The sequence below is a fragment of the Muntiacus reevesi genome, chromosome 2 (genome assembly GCF_963930625.1).
Source record: "Muntiacus reevesi chromosome 2, mMunRee1.1, whole genome shotgun sequence".
Classification (NCBI taxonomy): domain Eukaryota; kingdom Metazoa; phylum Chordata; class Mammalia; order Artiodactyla; family Cervidae; genus Muntiacus; species Muntiacus reevesi.
Window position 1 is genome coordinate 79,463,464 of NC_089250.1, and position 22,952 is coordinate 79,486,415.

The 22,952-nt window shown below is 44.8% G+C and overlaps 1 protein-coding gene across 1 annotated transcript in view; it reads left to right on the forward strand.

Moving 5' to 3' along the window:
• DOK5 (docking protein 5) overlaps positions 1-22,952 on the forward strand; it is a 136,892-nt gene that overhangs the window by 57,245 nt on the left and 56,695 nt on the right. The window contains exon 2 of the mRNA XM_065922221.1: positions 172-279. Within this exon, the coding sequence (XP_065778293.1) occupies positions 172-279 (108 nt within the window). The remainder of the gene's footprint in view (positions 1-171; positions 280-22,952) is intronic.

Below are 22,952 nucleotides of genomic sequence, written 5' to 3' on the forward strand. Positions count from 1 at the left end.
TTGTGGAAACAGTTTGGGGTTTTAAAACTTTGTTTTCCCAAAGCAACATCACGTTTATGGTTTATGAATATTTTACAGGTGGAAACATCAAAAAGAAAACATTAAAATGTAAATGCCAGGAGTATCTGAGTCAGCTGTGATGCTGAGAGCTGTCTTTTTATTCCCTTCCAGATTTATCAACGATGTTGGTTAGTATTCAAGAAAGCGTCCAGCAAAGGTCCAAAAAGACTGGAGAAATTTTCCGATGAACGTGCCGCCTATTTTAGGTGTTACCATAAGGTAAGACTCAATTAATGTAGCTTTCCAGAAGTCTGTTCATAACTAGGGAACTCACGTTTTTTGAGTCTGAACACTTGTCTTGCTTTTTTAACCACGTTACAAAAATTACTTTTTCCAAGGACATAACATCTCTAAAGGACATCTACTAGCTCATTGTTTTGCTTTTTGGCTGTTGTTATTTGTTTCCTTTGTAGCTTATTCGCCGCTGTGTGTGAGCCTGTCACCCTGTGGCTCCTCCTCCCGTGGAGCGTGGCCTCTGGGGCTCCGTGGTTGCGGCTTGCAGGCTCTGGAGCACTGTCCCGGGTCGGTGTGGCCTCCGTCCACGCGGGAGCTTCCCCTCCAGGCGTCACACCGGTTGCATTGCACGGTGGATCCTTAAGCGCTGCAACACCAGGGAAGCCTCCCATTTTATTGTTGACAGACTCTTAGGTTTTTTCCAGTTTTCACCTGTTATGACTCCAGTTTTTAAAAACATTTTATTGGAGTATCTTTTAAAAAATTTTTATTGGAGTATCAAATCTTTCCTGGTGGCTCAGAGGGCAAAGCTTCTGCCCGGTGCGGGAGACCCAGGTTCGATCCCTGGGTTGGGAAGATCTCCTGGAGAAGGGAAAGGCAACCCACCCTGGTATTCTTGCCTGGAGACCCCCATGGATGGAGAAGCCTGTGGGCTGCAGTCCACGGGGCAGAAGAGAGTCGGACACGACTGACGACCTCGCTTCCCTTGGTGGTGTGTTGGTTTCTGTGGTCCGAGCCGAGTCAGCTCTGCGTGTACACACGTCCCCTGTTCCTGGATTTCCTTCCCGTTAGGTTAGCAGAGTGCTGAGCGGAGTCTGTCGTGCGGCCCACTCGGTTCTGCTTTGTATCTATCGTGTTCACATTATCATTGTGTGTATGTGTCCATCCCAGCGGCCCAGCTCACCCCCCGCTCCCTGCCGCTGGGCATCCATACGCTTGCCCTCTGCGTCTGCATCTGTTTCTGCTTCGTAAACGACTGTCTGCCGCTGTGGTCCAGGGCTTCCCTGGTGGCTCAGTGGAGAATCCGCCTGCAGTGCGGGAGATGCAGGTTTGATCCCGCGATTGAGAAGATCCCCTGGAGGAGGAAGTGGCATCCGGTTCCAGTACTCTTGCCTGGCAATCCCCACGGACAGAGGAGCCTGGCGGGCTACACAGTCCATGGGGTCCCCAAAGGTCAGACATGACTGAGTGATTAGCCGACAGACCACGGTGGCCCGAGCCACCTCGCTGCCTAAGCCCCAGGCCTCCGGGGTCTATTTGAGACGCTCATGTCGCATCATGATTCTCTGGCTCAGAACCCTCGGTCAGGTTGGTGTAATGGTCCACCCATCACACGTGACTTCCTGCCGCCTGTTGAACTTCAGTGTCCCCAGTCCCTCTCGGCCCTGCGACGGGGACCCTGGGCTCTGCACTCTCAAGATAGCCAAGCACATCCCTTCTTTTGAGTTTCCTCTTCCCTCTGCTTGGAAGGCTCTCCTTGCAAATATCCACATAGTCACATCCTTACTTTGCTCATGTCCGTGTTCAAGTTCCTCCACTAAGCAAGGCCCTTTCCTGCCCTGTCATCTGAAATGAAGGCCTTGGGCACCCTCCCGCTCCCTCTCCCTTGTTGTTAGCGCTTCTCATACTGCATACACACTGCTCAGTTGTTTCTTATTGTCCTCACTACAATGCCACCAAAAGCAAGGTTCCCGAGGGCAGAGATTTTGGAGTCGGAGGTACACCTGCTTCTACTCCTTACCAGGGCCTCACAGAGCAGACACTTTTTAAACTTTCTTTTTTTAATATCAGAGATCTTTATTCTTATTTGCTCTGTTTTTATTTTGTCAGGTCTTGGTTGTGGCACGCGGGATCTTTAGTTGTGGCCTGGGGGCTCTGGTCCTGAGCAGGGATTGAACCCTGGCCCCTGCGTTGGGAGTGCAGACTCTTAGCCGCTCGACCCCCAGGGAAGCTGCTCTTAAAGCTCTCAGTTGAGAAGATCTGAGTGTTGTCAGCAGAGGCAGGGAACGGATGTGGATGTCTGTGCGTCACTCTGTTATCTAGCTCATCAGAAAGGCTTGAGGCATCTGAGACTCGGAAAAGGAACTCTGATTGGAGGAGATGCAGTGCATGGGGCTGGGAGCAGAGAAAGCCAGGACTGCGAAGGTTTGTGAGAATAGACTCAAATGCAGAACCAGAGTGGACTGGGAAGATGCCCCTTGCACGGGGAACACGCCAAGGGAGTTTGAGGACAAACTTGCCCTATTTCCCAGACTCCTGCCTGCTGGCTGTGGAATTTAATATGTACATCTTTGGGGAATGTGGTAAGCCACAGTCTCTTTCATCTGTAATAATCATTAACCAAAGTTCAAAGCATCAGAACGGAAGAATTATCTCCATTAAGCCTCCAAGCCCTTGATGAGTTCCTGTAGCCGATTCACCCTCCTAACTCTTTCAGATCTGATACATTTAATATTACTCTCTCGGGGGCATATAAAAAGCTGGAGTAACTCTGAGATATGCATTTTTTATCTAAATGCTGTGTAATTTATGAATCTTGATAATAAAAGTACTAGGGTGATAAGTAGCTTACCATGACTAGATTTCAGAGTTTATCTGAATACAAATAAAAAGCAGTTTCCACAAGAAATGAAGCGCTGTACATTATGCTGTTTGATCAGCTCAGAGATGGGCTGGCATGGACACCCATCTCTCCTGTAGGAAATCTGTGGCGTGTGTGGGAATGAAATGCTTCTCTGTTTCACTTTTAAAGACAGTATTATGGGGTGGGGGAACACACCAGTTTTACATACGTGATTCTTTTCAGTTTTTTAAAAAGGAAATTGACTGTAGAATTTTAAAACATGGTGCTTTGCTCACTGACAAGGTAAGTAAAGGTGCTCTCATACAAAAACTGGGAAATAAATATATGACTAATGCCCAGACAGCCATTATCTTCATGTCTTTACCTCTTTCGTGAAGTGCCCCTCAAGCCCCAGAGCTGTCAGAAACGGCTGTGAATTTGATTAACTGTAATTGTAACCATATTAAGACTCCAGTGACTTTATTTTTTCTTTCTTTCTTTCTAGTTTTATTGAGAAATAATTGACATGCATCACTAAGTTTAAATGTAGGACTCCAGTGACTTTAAATTTTGTTCCTGACCTTCCCATTAAATTCTGGTTTATTGTTCTCACTCAGCAAATCCAAACGGCCCACACGAAGCAGAAGGGGTTGAGAGTTTCTGTGCATACTTTTACTTTTTTGGTGTGAATAACAATTGGGAGGAAATCTAAGTAGAATGATGGTCAACTGTTGTTTTTGAGAGGAAGGCAAATAGCGTGGTGGGAAGTATGCTGGCCCTGGGTTTGGGAAGCTTGCTTTCTCTTTTCTCTTTTTTCTTTTGTTAATTAACCTCACTTTATTTATTTATTGAAGTGTAGGGAATATGCAATATTATGCTGGTTTCAGGCACATAGCATATTGATTCAGTGTTTTTTCAATTATTTGTATTAATTGGTTACAGACTAATTATTAACTTATTAATTATAGACTGGAGCTTGGGGGTTGCAAAGAGCGGGACGCGACCTAGCAAGTGAACAGCACCAGTACTGGAGTGTGTTGACTTACAGCGTGTGTTAGCCTCAGATGTGACGGCCACGGTTTAGTCCCCAGGTCCTGTCCGACTCGTGTGCCCCCGCGGACTGCACAGCCCGCCAGGCTCCTCTGTCCGTCAGCAGAGCGGCTCTCTCACCGCACGCGCGTCTCCAGGCTGCCTCAGCTCTGCTCCCTGTAGATCACTGTGGGGTGTTGAGCGGGGCTCCGGCGCGGGACGGCGGGCTCCTGTTGGCCTGTTTTACGTGTGTGTGTAGCACGCGTGCAGTCCCTTACAGCCTCTCGATTTACCCCCTCTCCCCCTTGGTAACCGAAAGTTTCTTTCCTAGGTCTGTCACTCTGTTTCTGTTTTTATAAAACTCTTAGAGGAAAACAAAGGCGGAACACTCTCTGATAAATCCCAGCAAGATCTTTTTTGATCCACCTCCTAGAATAATGAAAATAAAGACTAAAGTCAACAAATGGGACCTAATTAAACATAAAAACTTTTGCACAGCAAAGACAGCCGTAAACAAAATGAAAACACAGCCCACAGAATGGGAAAAAATATTTGCAAACAAAGCGACCGACGAGGGATTAATCTCCAGTATTTAAATACACAAACAGCTCATGCAGCTCACTATCAAAAAATAAAGACAACCCAATCAAAAAACGGGCAGAAGATCTAAATAGACACTCCTCCAAAGAAGACATACAGAGGGCCAAAAAGCCTATGAAAAGATGCTCAACGTCACTAATTATCAGAGAAATGCAAATAAAATCATCAATGAGTTAGTACCTCACACAAGTCTTAATGGCCATCATCAAAAAATCTACAAACAATAAATGCTGGGGAGGTCTGGAGAAGAGGGAACCTTCCTACACCATTGGTGGGAATGTAAATTGGTACAGCCACTACGGAGAACAGCATGGCTGTTTGTTAAAAAACTAAAAAGAGAGCTATCATAGGATCCAGCAATCTCCCTCCTGGGCTTATATCCAGAGAAAACTATACTTTGAAAAGATGCATGCACCCCAGTGATCATTGCAGCACCATTTATTAATACAATAGCAGGACATGGAAGCAACCTAAATGTCCATTGACAGATGCGTGGATAATGAAGATGTGGTGTGTATACGCAATGGAATATCACTCAGCCATGAAAGAGAATGAAGTAACGCCACTCGCAGAGACATGGATGGATGGAGATTGTCTTACTAAGTGAAGGAAGTCAAACAGAGACAGACAAATATCAGATGATGTTGCTTATATGTGGGATCCAAAAAGTGACTCAGCATTTCTGCAGATTCTCCTCTATTACAGGTTATCGCTACACTCTTCTTGCTTATCTGTTTTATACGTAGTGTTGATAGTTTGTATCTGTCAGTCCCAAACCCCTGATTTGCCCCTCCCCACTGGCTTCTTCCCTTCGGTAGCCACAAGTTTGTCTTGTATATCTGTGAGTCTGTTTCTATTTTGCATAAACATTCATTTGTATTATTTTTTAGATTCCACATATAAGTGATATCATACAGTATTTGTCTTTCTCTGACAATTCATTAAGCGTGATAGTCTCTAGTGAGTGAAAGTCGCTCAGTCGTGTCTGACTCTTTGCAACCCCATGGACTATATACACTCCATGGAATTCTCCAGGCCAGAATACTGGAGTGGGTGGCCTTTCCCTTCTCCAGGGGATCTTCCCATCCCAGGGATCAAACCCAGGTCTCCCACCTAACAGGTGGATTCCTTACCAGCTGAGCCACAAGGGAAGCTCAAGAATACTGGAGTGGGTAGCCTATCCCTTTTCTGGGGGATCTTCCTGACCCAGGAGTCAAACCGGGGTCTCCTACATTGCAGGTGGATTCTTTACCAACTGAGCTCTCGGGTTCATCCACGTTTCTGCATATGACGATCTCTCACTCTTTCTTATGGCTGAGTAATATTCCATTGTGCATAAACCACATCTTCTTCAGCCAGTCAAGAAGGGTGCTTGGGTTGCTTCCGTGTCTTGGCTGTTGTAAATAATGCTCCTGTGAACAACGTAATCCCCGTGAGATTCCTCCAAGTTGCTGTGGTGTGGTCTTCACCGTCCCTTCCTGTTTATCCTAAGCCGTGTTCCACAGTGTGGATGACTGCAGCTATTACAGTCCCCACTGAAGAGCATCTTGGTTGTTTCTAGTGTTTTATTATTATGGATAAAGTTTATTTTTCTGGGATAAACTCCCAAAAGTACAACTGCCGGATCACATGGTGGCTGTATGTTTAGTTTTACAAGAAGTTGCGGACCTCCCTTACAGAGCAGCTGTGATTTCACATTCCCACCAGCAGAGAATGACCGATCCAATGTTTCTGCATCTTCATCAGCCTTTGGTGGTGTCACTGTATTTACTTGAGTCATTCGATAGTCACATCTCATGGTAGTTTTAATTTGCATTCCCTCATGTCTAATGATATTGAATGTATTTTCTTGCACTTGAATTGCTGTCTGTGTATCTTTTTCTATGAAATATCTCTTTATGTATTTTTACCAAGTTTTAGTAACTTTTTTTACGAGTGAGTTTTGGGTATTTTTTTCTATAGTATAGATTCCAGTCCTTTGTTAGACATGTGGTTGCAAATATTTTCTCCTTTTCCATAGCTTAACTTTTCATCCTCTTAACAGGATCTTTTGCAGAACAAAAGTTTTAATTCTCACCAGGTCCACTGTTTGAATTTTTACTTATATGAATTATGCTTTCTGTGTCAAGTCTAAGAATTCTTGGCCTGGCCTTAGATCCTGAATATTTCTTTTCTAAAATTTTATAATTTTAGGTTATAAATTTAAGTTAATGATTCATTTTGAGTTTAGTTTTTGTACAGGATGTGAGGCGTAGGTTGAGTTTCATTCCTTTTTACCTATGGTTGTCCAATTATTCCAATACTCTTTGTTGTTTAAAAAAAAAACCAAACTATTCTTTTCCCATCGAATTGCCTTTATGCATTTACCAAGAGCTATTTGGGCATATTAACATAGGTCTATTTCTGGGTTTTCTGTATCATGTTCTCTTGATTACTGTAAATATACACTAATACTTAATATTGGGTAGACATGAATGCTTGTGGTTATTCTTTTTTTAAAGGTCTTTTTAGTTATGCTAGTGCTTTTCCATAAAATTTTAGATTTGTCTGTGCTTATAGAAAACCCATGTTAGAATTGTGAATATATTAAGCCTATAAATCAAATTGTGGGAGAACTTGACATCTTTTCTATATTAGAGCTTTTAATTCACGAACATGGTCACTCTATTTATTTGAATTTTAAAAACTTCTTTATCATCATTTGGTAGTATTCAACCTCTGTATCCTATATACGTTTACTTAAGTTTATATGTGATTATTTCATTTAATTTGGATTAAATTCAAAGCCCTTTTGCATTAAATTCTTGTGTAGACTTGTCATTTTTGGCCTGTAATCAGTGAAACAGTCATCTGGTTTAATTTTTTTTCCTTACCCCACAATTACTTGAGTGATCATTTGAATTGATTAGTGGTCCTTGCATTTTGGAAAAAAGCCTCAGGTTTTGAGGCCTCATCAGAATGTCATCTGTGTGTCTGGCGCTGATCTGTCAGTTTGCTTGACTCAGTCACGTTCTCAGGCAATGTACACACGCAGGCCAGGGAAAGGAAGAAGACAGAAGCAGACTTGGCTGCAGCGTTCATTGAGTGTAAATGCCTTTCCTCCCCCATTCACATGCATTTCTTACATGAATTTCTTAGAGACTTGCATCCGGAGGCCTTATCTGTGTGATTTCACATTTGCGTTTATGTGGAAGCACTTCACTATAATCCAGGTACACACAGAAGCTCTCTGTTGGTGATGTCACAAGGAGAAGGCTGGGTTTTCTTAAGTCATAAAAAACGAGTCCAATGGTTTTGGGTGTGGGAGAAAGTACAGGATGTTGTTGACCAAAGGGTGATGATCCGTTTACCTCATTTTACAACTTTTTGCAGATTTTTTTTTTCGTTTTCGTATCACATTATTTTTAAAAAGTATAAGTATCGTACATGTTTCTTGTAACAAATGTATAAACAATTCTGAAGTGCATGGAGTAAAAAAAAAAAATACTACTCTGGACCCTATTCCCTGTCCTTCAGAAAAAATACTAATGGATTAATGTGTACTTTTCAGACTCTTTTTTCTCTGTATACAAATAGAAACAAATTCTCACACATATATAGATCACATTTTTAAAGCAAAAATGCAATAATTCATTGCATATTATGCATATTGTGTTTAAGGAGACCATAATTAACAGATTTCCCCCAGGACATTTTAATGAGCCTGCAGTTCTTACATAACTTTTAGTATTGACTTCTTTCACATTCAGAATATTTGGATTTATGAGGTAGAATAAATGGTCTCCTTAGTTATGCCCTTTCTCTCATGTTTTGACTATCATTCTAAGTCAATAATTAGTGGCTACACCTCATTAATTTAACAGATCCAGAGTACCCTTTAATATTGATATACCACAACCTGTTGAAAATACCCAAATTAATGGGCAAAAAATACCCAAATTGATGGGCAAAAAAATGTCTAATATTTTATAAATTTAAATTCTACTATGTTGAAAAACTTGTGCAAGTATCTTTGTATGGTCATGCAAATCTTGAGAGGAAAACTCTTAGACGTGGGATGGTCAGCTGATATCCTGTACCTTTAACATTTTTGTAACTACTGCCAAGTTGTCTCTAGATAGATTATCCAAAATCCCACACCTAGGACCAGCTTAGGAAGGTGTCCTTCTCCCCAGACTCCATTCTCTGTAAATTTCAGATGCAGACTTTTCAGTGTAAGTACCCTTGGGTGTGAATGTGGCTTTTTATTTTTAAAAAAGACGGAATGAACAGATTATTTCAGTTATTTCACGTGTACAAATAAGGCTCCACTCTTCAGGGCAGACAGTCCAAATTTATGCCTCGGACAGGCTGTAGTCCAATTTATTTTAAGTGACCAAGGGCATGTGTGTATATTTGGAAAGAACGAAACCTCTCTTGGGGCTGGGATTTAACTGTCTAGGCTGGTTCTTTCCTAGGGGATCTTTTGTAAAATGTTTGCTTAAACTGCTGTGTTCCAGGTCCTGAGGGGAGGTTTGTGGGTGGAAAGGTTTGTTGCTGACAGCTTTTGATTAGAACTGGGAATGCGTCTCCTTATTTATCTGTCCTAGCACACTGGCACTGCATTAAAACCATTGGTACTTTTTTTTTTTAGGAAAGACAATACGAAACACTTAAAATGTTTGGAACACATTATAAGAAGTCCTTAGGAAAATTTTAATGGCAATATTTATTAGAGCTTTTTAGAGTGCTCTGAAAAGTTCAACTGATAATAATGTAATAACAATAATAATCATGTAATGGATTGTTTTATTAATCCTGTACTTGGGAAGACATTATAGATCCAGAAATGTATTGCTTTTACATGACTTATTTTCAGAGGCAACCTACAGAAGTTAAAGGGATTTATGCCTCTTCATTTTTCCGGAGGATAATGGCTTTATTTATTTATTTTTTTAGAATGAAATAATTTGAAGCTTCTGCAGAGCTTTGCAATTTGCATATACAAAGTGAATTGCTCACTGAATTCATTCAGTGCCACAAGGGAAAAAATAATTAGGATACAGCTTACAAAAGCAAGGCAGAAAAATTGCCTTTTAGGTAGCAGTCTCCATTTCACTCTGTAAACATAAATAAATCATCATCTGTAAATTACCATCAGCAAAAGAAGGGGAAAAATTGGAAATCAAATCCTTGTTTTCCTAAATGGCTTTTGACTTTGCAGCACACCAGCAACATATTTAATATTCCCACGCAACGTTGACTAATTGCATTTCTGACAGGAATATACCAGCTCCTCAAGGGAGTGTACTTTAAAAAAATCCAGTTGTATTAATCTTCCCTTGAAACACCAGAAGAAATTTCAGCAGTTTCTCTGTCTAGTTACAAAATAATCCATTTGGAAAATTGAATTGTGTAATTTGTAATTGTTTTCCAGTTGTTAATGCAAACCTATATCAGTAGCAAGTTAAACTTTTGAAGTATGGCCACTTTGTTAATTGCTGGCTGTTAAACATTTATTTCAATGAATACTATCATTTATGACGAATAAGACATCTGGAATATGGCTTTAAACAGCCAAATTAATTTGCCAGTTTTTTTTTTTTTTGAATTCCTAATTGGATGGCATACTTAAAGATTTAGCAGAGATTTAGGAGTGTGCTGGATATCGCTCTTTCCTTTGAGGGAGTCATAGTGCTGGGATTTTGATGCTCAGAGACTTAGAAAACAAGAGCTGCAGAGGAATTAAGTGGCTCTTTAGCTTTCCCTGCCTTTCCATCCCTTCCACCCTGAGCTAAGCTAAGTCATTACTGCCTCCTGCCTGGTTGTCTCCTGACCTCCCCGGACCTTGTTTCCACCCCCCGGTCGCGTTCCCATCCGTCCCCGCAGTTGAGGCCACGTGTATGGCCAAGCCAGCGGCGCGCTGCTCAGCTCCAGGGGACGCCATCCTCATCAGTTCTGTGTGAACAGCACACTCTTTTAGTTGCGTGATGCATCAGCTGTGTCCACTTTCCACTTTGGCTCTGACAGGGTTTTCCACGCTCTGCGCTGTTGGCATTTTTGCTGTGGAGCCGGCCTGTTCATTGCAGGATGTTTAGCAGCATCTCTGACTTCTACCCCCTCGATGCCAAGAGCACCTCCCAGCTGTGGCAACCAAAAACAGCCCTGGACCTTGTGGAGTCTTTTCCTTGGAAAGGAGGAGGCGAGTGCCAGGTCTCAAGCTCTCCCCGATGGAGAACCACCGGCCTGTGATGTGTAGATGTGACCCCTCCAGGTGCCTGCTTGAAGCCTTCATTGGCGCTCTGCGGACCTCATGAGTCACAGCGACTCCTGCCGGCGGCTCACCGGGCCCTTTAGCACGGCCAGCTGCTCTGGCTTCGCACTTGGTCTTCCTGTCACTGCCTCGCTCCTTCCACCACTTCCCCGTACTTCTGTCCTGCCAACCCGCAGTTTCGGGGCTGTGTGGGGAAGCTTTGGTCTGGAAGTTCACCTCTCCTCTCTTAAGCCCGCGCTCGCCCTTCTCAGCCCACTTTAGGGGTGACAGTGCCTCCCTCAGGGCGAGGGTCTTGCCGATTCTTTTCTGGGGGGCCATTGGTGGCGCTGGGTGGTTTGCTGGAGTGTCGCATCGGATCGTCCACGTTGGAGTCCCAGCTCTGCTGTTTGCAGGCTGAGTGAACACATTCACCTCTGATAGTCCTGTCCTGTGTACAACAGGAATTTCACAGCTGGTCAGAAATGTGAAAAATTAAGCAACATAGTCAGTATGAAGTGCCTAGCACCCCGAATCTGGCGTATAAACACGGGTCCGCCTGGTGGGGGCTTCCCTTCCCTTCCCCGGCGGCCCGGTGGCTGAGGCTGCCCTCCCAAGACGGGGTCCGGCTTTGGCCCCCGTGGTGTGACCGCGACCTCACGGACCCAGGCTCCTCTGTCCTCGGCTGTCCTGGAGTTTGCTCAGATTCATGTCCGCTGACTCGGTGATGCCATCTTACCGTCTCACCCTCTTCTGCTCCGTTCTCCTTTATTTATTTTTTATAAACAGAAATAAATGAGTTTTTTTTTTAAAGGGTCTGCCTGCCTGGAATCAACTCCTGCCTCTGCTCTGGGTCAGGAACGGTCCGCCCCCGGGCGTGTTAACCGGCTGCGTCTCCGGCTCCTTTCCTTTATGATGAAGGTGGGGGCGCGGGGCTCTCGTTTGCCGGCTCTTGTTGAGGGCTCACGCGTCGGAGGCCCTGAGCCTGGTGCTGGAGACGGAGCAGAGAACGGAGCAGGTGCCGCCCGCTTCTGCTCTAACAAAGACAACCTGCGAGTAAAGTGTACAGGGTGCTGGCGCGACCGAGCAGTGCTGAGCAAGAACGAAAGCGGGGCAGAGGGATGGGCATGTGGACTGAGGCTGTCGCAGTTTTGTTTTTGTTTTAGTTTGCTGGCCTGTCCGCATGAGGGACCTTAGTTTCCTGACCGCAGGTCCAGGCCGCGCCCCCTGCACTGGAGGCGCCCAGTCTTCACCACGGGATCGCCAGGGAAGCCCCCCGTTGCTGTTCTAGCGTCGCCTGGATGAGATGATGCTTGAGTCACTGACGATGGGGCAGGTTGAGACTTCCTCCTCGAGAGGAAGAGTGTTTCCAAGCAGAGGAAGAGTAAACCCAGGTGCTCTTGTTTGATGGGACTGAAAAGACCACAAAAATGAGAGGGACGTCGGTTGGACTCCTCAGAAAAGGAAGAGTGGATTGTGCACTGCCTGTGTCTCCCCCGTAGAAGGCCCTCTAGCATCACAGCGGGCTTCCCAGGTGCTCGTGGTGAAGAACCCGCCTGCCAGTGCGGGGACGTGAAGGACACAGGTCCGATCCCTGGGTCGGGAAGATCCCCTGGAGGACGGCACTGCAAACCCACTCCAGTATTCTTGCCTGGAGAGTCCCATGGACAGAGGAGCCTGGGGGGTCTGTGGGGTCACAGAGTCGGACACGACTCAAGTGACTTAGCAGCAGTTTTTGGAGGCATATTCTGAATGTTCTGAAGAACTGTCCACTAGGTAAGCAGGAGCTGGGTGGAGACTCCACTGTGCAGCTTTTCATTTCTTCCAGCTACTGGGAAGAAATCCATTTCTCTTAGAGCAGCACAGAGTGTGTGGGAGGGGTACGTGTGGTTGGCTTGTATCTGGAGGAAAGTGAATCAAAGTTTGTTCAGACTGATTTTCAGGCAGCGCTGTCCAAAGTAATCACACGCTAGAGCCAGAAAGCACACCGCCCCCGAGGCAGCCTCGGTCATTTTCTGCGTTGGTGCAGGAAAGGCAAGCTGGACTGCCTTCAGCTTCTGCCTGGAGTCTCTGCTGAAGGAAGGATGCTTCATTGCGAGGCATGGGGATTGAAGGACCCTCATCAGATGGTCTGCATGTGCCCCTGAAAGGCTAAGACACAAAGGATCCCTTCTCAACACGGCTCTAGAAGTGTAACCTAAACGGGCCGCCATATTCACCTGTGCATGGTCTTCTTCAGTCTTCAGCGACCACGGTTAGAACCTGCCGCTGTGGTCACGGCCAGCCGCCTGTCCTGCTGAGATGCCTGCAGAGAGACTGAGGGTGGTGTCAAGCCACAGGTGGCTTGGTTCCCTTCTTGAGTAAGCTACCCAGGCTACCCAGGCGTGCACACCAGCTCAGGTACTGACAGATCCAAATCAAACACCGAGGATGTTTGTGTGTGTCGGGCGTGTCCTGCTCTTTGCGGGCCCATGGACTGTAGCCTGCCAGGCTCCTCTGTCTGTGGGCTTCCTTAGGCAAGAATGCTGGAGCAAGTTGCCATTTCCTCCTCCAGGGAATCTTCCCAACACAGGGATCGAACCCAAGTCTCTTGCATCTCCTGCATTGGCAGGCAGGTTCTTCACCACCCACGCCACTTGAGAAGCCAGAAATGGAGGAGGAGGATGTCCAAATATTCAAAGGGTGTATGGTGGGTGCTTCTGTCAGCTAAACATGCAGTAAATTCCCGATAGTTGAACTCGCTCACCTTATTAAATGCCATAGTCCACGTTTTTAAACTAAAGGACTAACCACAGTGATTCTAGTAATAGTCATGACCTGGGTTTCCTTGTGGGAACAGTTCAGGTATCCTGTGTCAATATTTACCTTGACTCTGACAATCACAAATACATGGGCTTAGGTTGACAAACCAGTTGACCTAAAAAGAACAGCATTTTGATGCAGATGAGAGTCTTCAGTGGGTGCTGAGACAATTCTCTCAAAGGTCATTGGGAAGCAGGATATTCACATAATGCCAAAGTATTACCCAGCGTGGATGCATCTCATAGACATGATACTGGATATAAGAATTCAAACAGAAAAACACGTGTGATGTAATTCGGTTTATATGTTTGTATAAAGTTTTCTAGAAGGAAGAGCTAAGCAGTGGTGGTGGAGGTAAGAGTGGTGGTTTTATCTATGGTCAGTACTGACCCAGGAAGTGATGGTATTAACTGAAATGTCTGCACGTCAGTCTGAGTGGCGGCTACCCAGGTGTGCACACGCGTCAGGGTCCACGGGGCTGTGGTCTTGAGATTTCTGTCTTTTACTGTTTGTGCTTGATCCATGGGACCTCATGTTTAGATTCCTGTGCTTGTTCCAAGCCGACTTTCACTAGAGCTGTAGTTTGCGATGCAGACCATGGTGCCATATGTAGACACGTGAAAGCAAGTGGCTTTTGAAAAGTCGAGTTTTCCTCAGCATTTTAAAGTCTGAATAGGAAAGATGAGTTTAGTTCAGACTGCCTTCTTTTGGGTTGACAGGTACTTTATTTTTACATAGGAATTAAGATTTGCATTTCTTTTTTCTTTCTTTCAAGATACGGTTTATAACTTGCATAAATATCTTTAAAAGTTTCCAAAACTGTTTGCATCTGTAGTTTTATTCATTTCCTCATTTATGCAGCCAGTAACTTATTTATTCATTTGCTTTTAATATTTTTTAAGGAGCACGTGAGGTGGAGTGTACTGCTAGAGAAAAGCATGCATCTGTAGAAGCCAGAAGTTCCAGATTTGATTGTGGCCCTCTCCGTCCTTCCACCTGAGAAATCCTAATTAAGTGTCTTCTCTCATCCCCACTATTCATCCTCATAATGAGCTCAATAATAGTACCAAGGGCGTTACACCATCCTGAGAATTTAGTATTACGTGCAGCCACTCAGCATTCTGCAGCTGATTGAAAGAAGCAGACCTCCTTGAGAAGCGGATTTATAACTGGTGCGTAGGGTGAGAGTCATTTCCTCATTTAATTAGACTAGTTCTACTTTTATATGCTGGTGACCCTGTAAGATTTCCTTTGAAAAAAATTTTTAAAAACCAAGTGATTCAACCACTAAATTAAAACTGCTAACCAGTGTTCTAGTGGCTTATTATGTATTTGACTAGGAAATCTAGTCCCCTTTGTACTAGAAGTAATATAGTTATACAGTGGAGTTTAAGAGAAAAACTCTGAAAATTCTTGGCCAGAAGGAAATCAAATACAGGGTGTGTTAGCCAACTTTTGCTTTGGCAACAATTCCAAAATCTTAGCAGCTTATAGCAACGCATCCTTATCTTCTGCCCTTATTGTCTGAGGGGTCTGGGTTGGTTGTGGGTGTGTTGAGCATAGCTGGGTTGATTTGATTAATTAATTAATTTGCAATTAATTAATCAATTGCAGTCCATCTGTCTGTACATCCAGGAGTAAGGAGGGAAATGAACTCAAGGAGAGAACTGACTTACACATACTTTTAAAGCATTTTCTTGCACATATCAGCTCACATTCTATGAGCTAAAGCGAGTTGCACGACCAAATCCAAACCGTTCAGGGAAAAGTCGTGTGGGCAAGGAGGGAATGGATGAATTTTGAACAAATAAGTCAATCTGGAAAATGAAGGTTAGGAATTCCCCAGGTGGTCCAGTGGTAAAGAATCCACCGGCCAATGCAGGGGACATGGGTTGGATCCCTGATCCAGGAAGATTATACCTACTGCAGGGCAGCTAAGCCCCTGCGCCTAACTCCTAAGCCCACGCGCCCTGGAGATCGTGCTGGGCAACGAGACGCCGGCGCCCTGCGGCTGGAGAACCCTCGGCAGCAGCAGAGGCCCAGAGCAGCCGGAGATAAAAATGAACAAAACGAAAGTTGCCGTGAGGTACAGCGTTTGCCTTTGGTCTGATTTGAAATCCCTCCAGATTCTAAAGAGAATCATTTTTTGCCAAGTCTTACTGCACTCAATCTTTCCATCCTCTGCACTCGTGAACATACTTTATGTGTCAGGAAAGCTCCTATTTAGGGTTCATTATCTCTTACCAGAGGAATTTTCAAGGAACCATGATCTTCCATGAATTCTGAATGAGTCCAGGAATTGAATATTGCCCAGGGTATATCAAGTTAAGCCTGAAGCTAACCTGGGCTTTGAAAGTAAACAGCCAATTTCTAAAGAAAATCGAGCATTTCAAAGGTCCTCATATTGACATTTTCAGTAAGCCATACACATGTTTCTGGTCTTCTTTGGCTCCATTTTGGCCAAAATGGATTAGATTTTAGCTCCATTTCAAGAGAGAAATCTCTGGAGTCCGAAAGCTTAAATACATCCCAGAAAAAGAAAAGGAAGTTTAGAGATTGAGAGGTCGCAGATTAATTGGAAAGAGTAATCAGACAGGTAGCAGTATATAAACAGAAGTAATTTTGATTGTCTATCCTGGTCACTTGTTGCCTTAGCATGAAGATTCTATAAATGCGTAGGTAAAAATATTTAAACTCTATATACCACTTTAATCACAAAATTTGACTTCTTTTACTTTTCTGCTCAATATGAAGACCCTCTGTTAGTAATGAACATTTGTAACTGGATCTCATATTAGCTGTCTTTAGGAAACTGTTCTTTCTTGTGACTTTTAAATCATAATTCTCACTGATATCTCAGATCTGGTCATGAGGCTTGATATGCTTTGTTGTCTTCTTCACTGAGGATGTGCGGTTGTGAAATGGACAAAAACGCATTGGAAACAAATGGTCCTATTCAGATGCGTGACCTCCGGGATGTCAGGTGGGCACCAGATCTTTACCAGGTTTCTGTTGGTATCTATTGTCATGCCCCTGCCGAAGGAAGGAGAGTTCTTCCGGCTGACTGTCGACCTTTAGGACATTGGTTATCACCTGGACTGTCAAATTCGTAGAAAATTAAATGCAAGTCAGTTCATAACAGTGGTGTTAGATTAGGAGTAATTGATGGTGTTTTTCCTAAGTTTTAGTCCTTTTTCATTTATTCATAACTGTTTGTTGTGATGCTTGGATGGCATCACCGACTCCATGGACGTGAGTTTGAGTAAGCTCCAGAGTTGGTGACGGACAGGGAAGCCTGGCGTGCTGCAGTCTTTGGGGTCACAAAGAGTCGGACACGACTGAGCGACTGCACTGGACTGAACTGTCGTCATAGTATTGTTGCAGGGAAAAGCCAGTTCTGACTCCATGTTGGAGCTGTTTCTTTGACTTGCTTTTCGCTGCTTTTGTTATTTTAATCACATATAATGGACTGTCTCACAGAATTCTGCCCCTCTGTCTGACCGTTAAACTAAAATGCCTTTGTTCAGAACCCTGTCCTCTTGTGGATGGCAGAAGAAAGAAATTAGCACATCCTCTACCTGAGGCTTACCATTTCATTCTAGGAGGTGTTTGCAAGATTAATGGCCTTTTAACTCTGCTCCCTACCTCCCCCATCTCAGATCTGTCACAGAACCTGGCATCCTGACCCTGATAAGATGGCTGTTTTGAGACATTAGTTCTGCCATCTTCTCCATCAGCCAGCTCCCCCCTTGCCTCAACACCGAGTCCCCAAACACTAGCCTGTCATGAGACTAAAAGTGCGACCCTGTACTTGGTAATAGTATCACCTTTACTCCGATTTACTTAATATTTTGCTTGAAATCAGATCACTTCTTCGTTTAAATAAATTCACTGTAAGAGAACATTTTCTTACTACCATCAATAGAAACTAGGATTGCTTGCCATGAGCAGTAGAGAGCGTTTAAAAAGAAGTACAAGGGGATAGAAAATGATATTTTTCAGGCTGAATAATATCCCATTGTAGGCGTATACCACAGTTTCTTTATTCATCCACCAGAGGACATTTATGTTGTTTCTATATCTCAACTGTTGTAAGTAATACTGCAATAAAGACAGGAGTGTAAATACCCACGTCGAGGTACCGCTTTCATCTCCTTTGAATATACATCCCCAAAGTGGGATTGTTGGACCACATGGCACTTCGTTTTTAATTTTTTGAAGAACCTTCATTTTTTTAAATAGCAGCTGCATCATTATACATTCTCACTAACAATGCACAATTTCCACATCTCATCCCTAGTTAATAGAACAGTGCTTGACAGAGTAAATTTTAAAGTAAATGAATGAATGAATGAATGAATAAGTGAATAGTAAAGAGACAGATACTTTGATGAATGAAGGGATGCAAGGAAGATTCCTGAGAAGGGAGTGTGATTCTCCTACAACTGTGTATAAGTGGTTCTCCGTGATGTTAGGTCTTCTCAGGTGGTTCAGTGGTAAAGAATCTGCCCACCAATGCAGGAGATGCTGGTTTAAAATCTGGGTTAGGAAGATCCCCTGGAGGAGAAAATTGCAACTCACTCCAGTATTCGTGCCAGGAGAATCCCATGGACAGAGGAGCCTGGTGGGCTACAGTGTATGGGATTGCAAAGAGTCAGACATGACCGACCATACACTTTTGATGTTGTTACACTTTGAAGAACTTTCTACATTTTATCTGAATCTCTACACAAAGACAGCATAATTCATGTAAAGTTTCAGTTCAGTTCAGTTGCTCAGTCGTGTCCGACTCTTTGCAACCTCATGGCCTGCAGCACGCCAGGCCTCCCTGTCCATCACCAACTCCTGCCAGGCCTCCCTGCCAGAGCTTGCTCAAACTCATGTCCATTGAGTCAGTGATGCCATCCAACCATCTCATCCCCTGTTGTCCCCTTCTCCTTCCGCCTTCAATCTTTCCCAGCATCAGGGTCTTTTCAGGTAAGTCAGTTCTTCACATCACGTGGCCAAAGTATTGGAGCTTCAGCTTCAGCATCAGTCCTTTCAATGAATATTCAGGACTGATTTCCTTTAGGATGGACTGGGTGAATCTCCTTTCAGTCCAAGGAACTCTCAAGAGTCTTCTCCAACACCACAGTTCAAAAGCATCATTCTTTTGGCACTCAGCTTTCTTTATAGTCCAGTTCTCACATCCATACATGACTCCTGGAAAAACCATAGCTTTGACTAGATGGATCTTTGTTGGCAAAGTAATGTCTTTGCTTTTTAATATGCTGTCTAGGTTGGTCAAAACTTCTCTTCTAAGGAGCAAGCGTCTTTTAATTTCATGGCTGCAGTCACCATCTGCAGTGATTTTGGAGCCCCCCAAAATAAAGTTTCTCACTGTTTCCACTGCTTCCCCATCTATTTGCCATGAAGTAATGGGACCAGATGCCATGATCTTAGTTGTCTGAATGTTGAGTTTTAAGCCAACTTTTTCACTGTCCTCTTTCACTTTCATCAAGAGGCTCTTTAGTTCTTCTTCACTTTCTGCCTAAGAGTGGTGTCATCTGCATATCTGAGGTTATTGATATTTCTCCTGGCAATCTTGATTCCAGCTTGTGCTTCCTCCAGCCCAGCGTTGCTCATGATGTACTCTGCATATAAATTAAATAAGCAGGGTGACAATATACAGCCTTGATGTACTCCTTTTCCGATTTGGAACCAGTCTGTTGTTCCATGTCCACTTCTAACTGTTGCTTCTTGACCTGCATTCAGATTTCTCAGGAGGCAGGTCAGGTGGTCTGGTATTCCCATCTCTTGAAGAATTTTCCAGAGTTTGTTGTGATCCACACAGTCAAAGGCTTTGGCATAGTCAATAAAGCAGAAATAGATGTTTTTCTGGAACTCTCTTGCTTTATTGGTGAACCAACAGATGTTGGCAATTTGATCTCTGGTTCCTCTGCCTTTTCTAAAGCCAGCTTAAACATCTGGAAGTTCACAGTTCACATACTGTTGAAGCCTCACTTGGAGAATTTTGAGCATTCCTTTGCTAGCATGTGAGACAATTGCAATTGTGCAGTAGTTTGAACATTCTTTGGCATTGCCTTTCTTTGGGATTGGAATGAAAACTGACCTTTTCCAGTCCTGTGGCCACTGCTGAGTTTTCCAAATTTGCTGGCATATTGAGTGCAGCACTTTCACAGCATCATCTTTTAGGATTTGAAATAGGTCAACTGGAATTCTATCACCTCCACTAGCTTTGTTCGTAGTTCTCTTGCATTGTGGAAGAAAGAGAAAATCTAGAAAATTATAAATATAATCTATATAATTCAGGAGAGAGTTTTCCCTAAGTTTTTGAACATGGGAGGGAAATAGCTTCTGGGTGATCTGAAGTTTAAGGATAAGATAATAAATGTATTCTGAAGGTGAACTGAAGCTATTTGATGCACTTGATACTGAAAAGTCACCCCTTTGAGACAATGCTGAGGATCTCATGTGGTCATTTTTGATGGTCGATTACACTGATGTCTCCCTCATTTAAAATACTGCTCATATTTAATGGGAATCTGAGGACCTATGAAAATCTCTGTTTGCTCCCAAAATAATTATTTAGGGGCCAATTATATCTTTGGAAAAGAAATATTAACCAAAAAAAATATGTCCTTCTCTATTTTTCTCATTTGTAGAGAGGAGTGATGTTAGGAATATGTATGTCTCATTAAAGTTTTTATGTGACTTATCAGTACATCTACAAATGTTAATTCTCCTAGTTATCACTTTAACATGTATTTTGATGAAGATTCTATTATGAATTAAAGAAAGTTGCAGTTCTTTTGAAAATAAGGTGTGGATTTGTTCAGGTGCGTGTATGTGTGTGCATGTTCATGGCATTGAGGGACTGAAGCTGTTGCCTCAGAACCTGATGGTCTATGGGACCTCCCTGGGGATTCAGTGGTTACGACTTCACTTTCCAGTCCAGGGAATGCGTTTAATCCCTGTTTGGGTAGCTAAGCTCCCACATGCCTTGTAGCCAAAAAGCCAAAATATAAAAGAAAAACAATGTTATAATAAACTCAACAGAGACTTAAAAAAAAATGGTCCACATTAAAAAAAAGGAAAAAAAAAAGCCTTTAAAAAACGACTATGATGATCCTTGTAGACATAAAACATAACCGTCCCAGCTCCTCGAATATTGACTCACCACTGTGGAGCGGGCCATCGGGTTTCCTATTATCTGAACCAGTTTCCCAAATGGATGTTTGTGGGCTGACTGGCGTTCTCCCTGCATTCCTGACCCTTTTAGGTTGCTTTCTCCTTCCTCTTTGCCTTTAATGGATGTTTGATGAAATGACACGTTTCAAGGTCATTGCTGAGTCTGAGGCTAGGGTGGACGGCTCTTTCATCTCAGCAGAGGTCAGAACAGAACCCAGGCAGCCGGGCCCACGCCTCCGCGGGAGACCCCTGACGCTGGCGGGCAGCTCTGGCTCCTCCTCCCGTGGGGTCCCTGCTCCTCGCCTCTGGACGTTGGCGTGTTTGTGCCCTCCAAACCGCCGTCCCTGTTTCCCCCAGTCCTCTGGAGATCCTGCAGTCAGATCCCACTGGCCTTCAAGGACTCCTAGTCCCTATGCCAGGTCGCCAGGCTCGGAACCTTCACAGCAGAGGGAGAACTTCTCTGGTGTTGCTGGGCTCTAGTGGTGGGTCTCCCCCTCGGCAGGTATGGGGTTTGATTTTATCGTGATTGCGCCCCTCCTACCATCTCTTTGCGGCTTCTCCGGTGTCTTTGGATGTGGGTAATGTTTTTGGTGGGTTCCAGCGTCCTCCTGTCTGTGGTTGTGCCACGGCTAGCTGTGGTTTGGGTGCACTTGCAGGAGGAGGTGAGTGCACGTTTTTCTACTCTGCTGTCTTGAACCTGGAATCAGACTTGTTTTTTAAAAAAGACCGTCTGTCACCCCTCCCCACAGCTGTCCAAGTGCCTCTATTCATGTTAAGGCTCCTTTTTACTTTTTCACCACAATATATTGGTTTCCCACAAAGCTTCTTTCTTCCCAAAGCTGACTAGGGTTTTAAAAATGATAACATTAAATAATAAAAAAGAAGATCATCTAGATGCTGTGAATGAATAGTCAGGAAGGACGTGAAGAGACTAGTCAGAAGTTGGGGCAAGCTGGTGGTAACGGCACAGAAATAAACAGGCTTCCCTGGTGGCCGAGACAGTCAAGAGTCTGCCTGCAAAGCGGAAGACCTGGGCTCAGTCCCTGGCTTGGGAAGATCCCCTGGAGGAGGGAATGGCCACCCACTCCAGTATTCTTGCCCGGAGAATCCCGTGGACAGAGGAGCCTGGCGGGTTACAGTCCATGGGGTGGCTAAAGAGTCAGATGTGACTTCCTCTGCCCTGAAGCCACCTCAACTTTCTGCCCCCAGGACCCGGGGATCCCAGCCCTGGAGGCAGCAGGGGTCTGGATGTAACTCAGTGGGGTGGGCATTCTGGAAACACAGTAAGCCACAGCCCTGTGGCAGGGGAGTGGTTCTTAAGAGCGGTGACGGGACCGTGAGATGGTGGAAGAGAGAGCGAGGAGGAGAATGAGTGCTGGGGAAAGGAGAAGATGGCGCCGTGCAGAGCGCCCTGGCCCTGGACAGTGGCCCATAGCCATGGAGGGGCGAGGAGGAAATCAGCCTTTAGGAGTCTTAACTCTTGTCTCTTGTTATCAAAGGACGAGGTCATCTAGTTAAGAACTGGACCACCTCTGCCTGCTCTTCCTCAGTGTCTCTGCGTTTAAGATGTTTGAGCTGGGAGTACTCTGAAGGGATCGGGTATTGGAAAGTCTGTCCCCATCGATGCCATGAGCCCTGTGGAGAAGGCAGAGTCCTTGGCGGGGGTGGATAGAAAACGAAAAGGCCGTTAGTCAGCCATGAACAGGGATGAAATCCGGTCATCTGGAGAGATGTGGGTGGGCCTCGAGTCTGTCATGCAGACTGAAGTGAGTCAGAAAGAGAAGAACATATTAACGCATGTGTGTGGGGTCTAGAAAACTGGCGCAGATGAGCCTGCTTACAGGGCGGGAATAGAGACGCGGGCCTCCGGCGTGGCCGTGTGGGCCCCGAAGGAGCGGGGCCTGGGGCGGACAGAGGGCGGCCGACGGAGAGGCAACGCCGCGTGGAGAGCGGCGCTCGCGGGCGCCGGCGGGCGGCCCCGGAGCCCAGCTCGCTGCCCTGCGATGGCCGGGGCGCAGCCGGGTGGCGGGGAGACGCCCGAGGGAGGGTTCAGTGTGCGCGGGCGCTTGTTCACGCCGTAACAGCCACACTCAGCCCGCACTGTGTGGAGAGAGCGGGCACCTGCGCTGTGAGCCCTGAGGCCGTGCGCCCGCTAGCCTTCAGGGACGTCTAGCGAGGGGAGGCCGCTTGTGAACCTCCTCGCTAGCACTGAGGCGACCCCGGGATGGCCATCGCCGGCCGCAC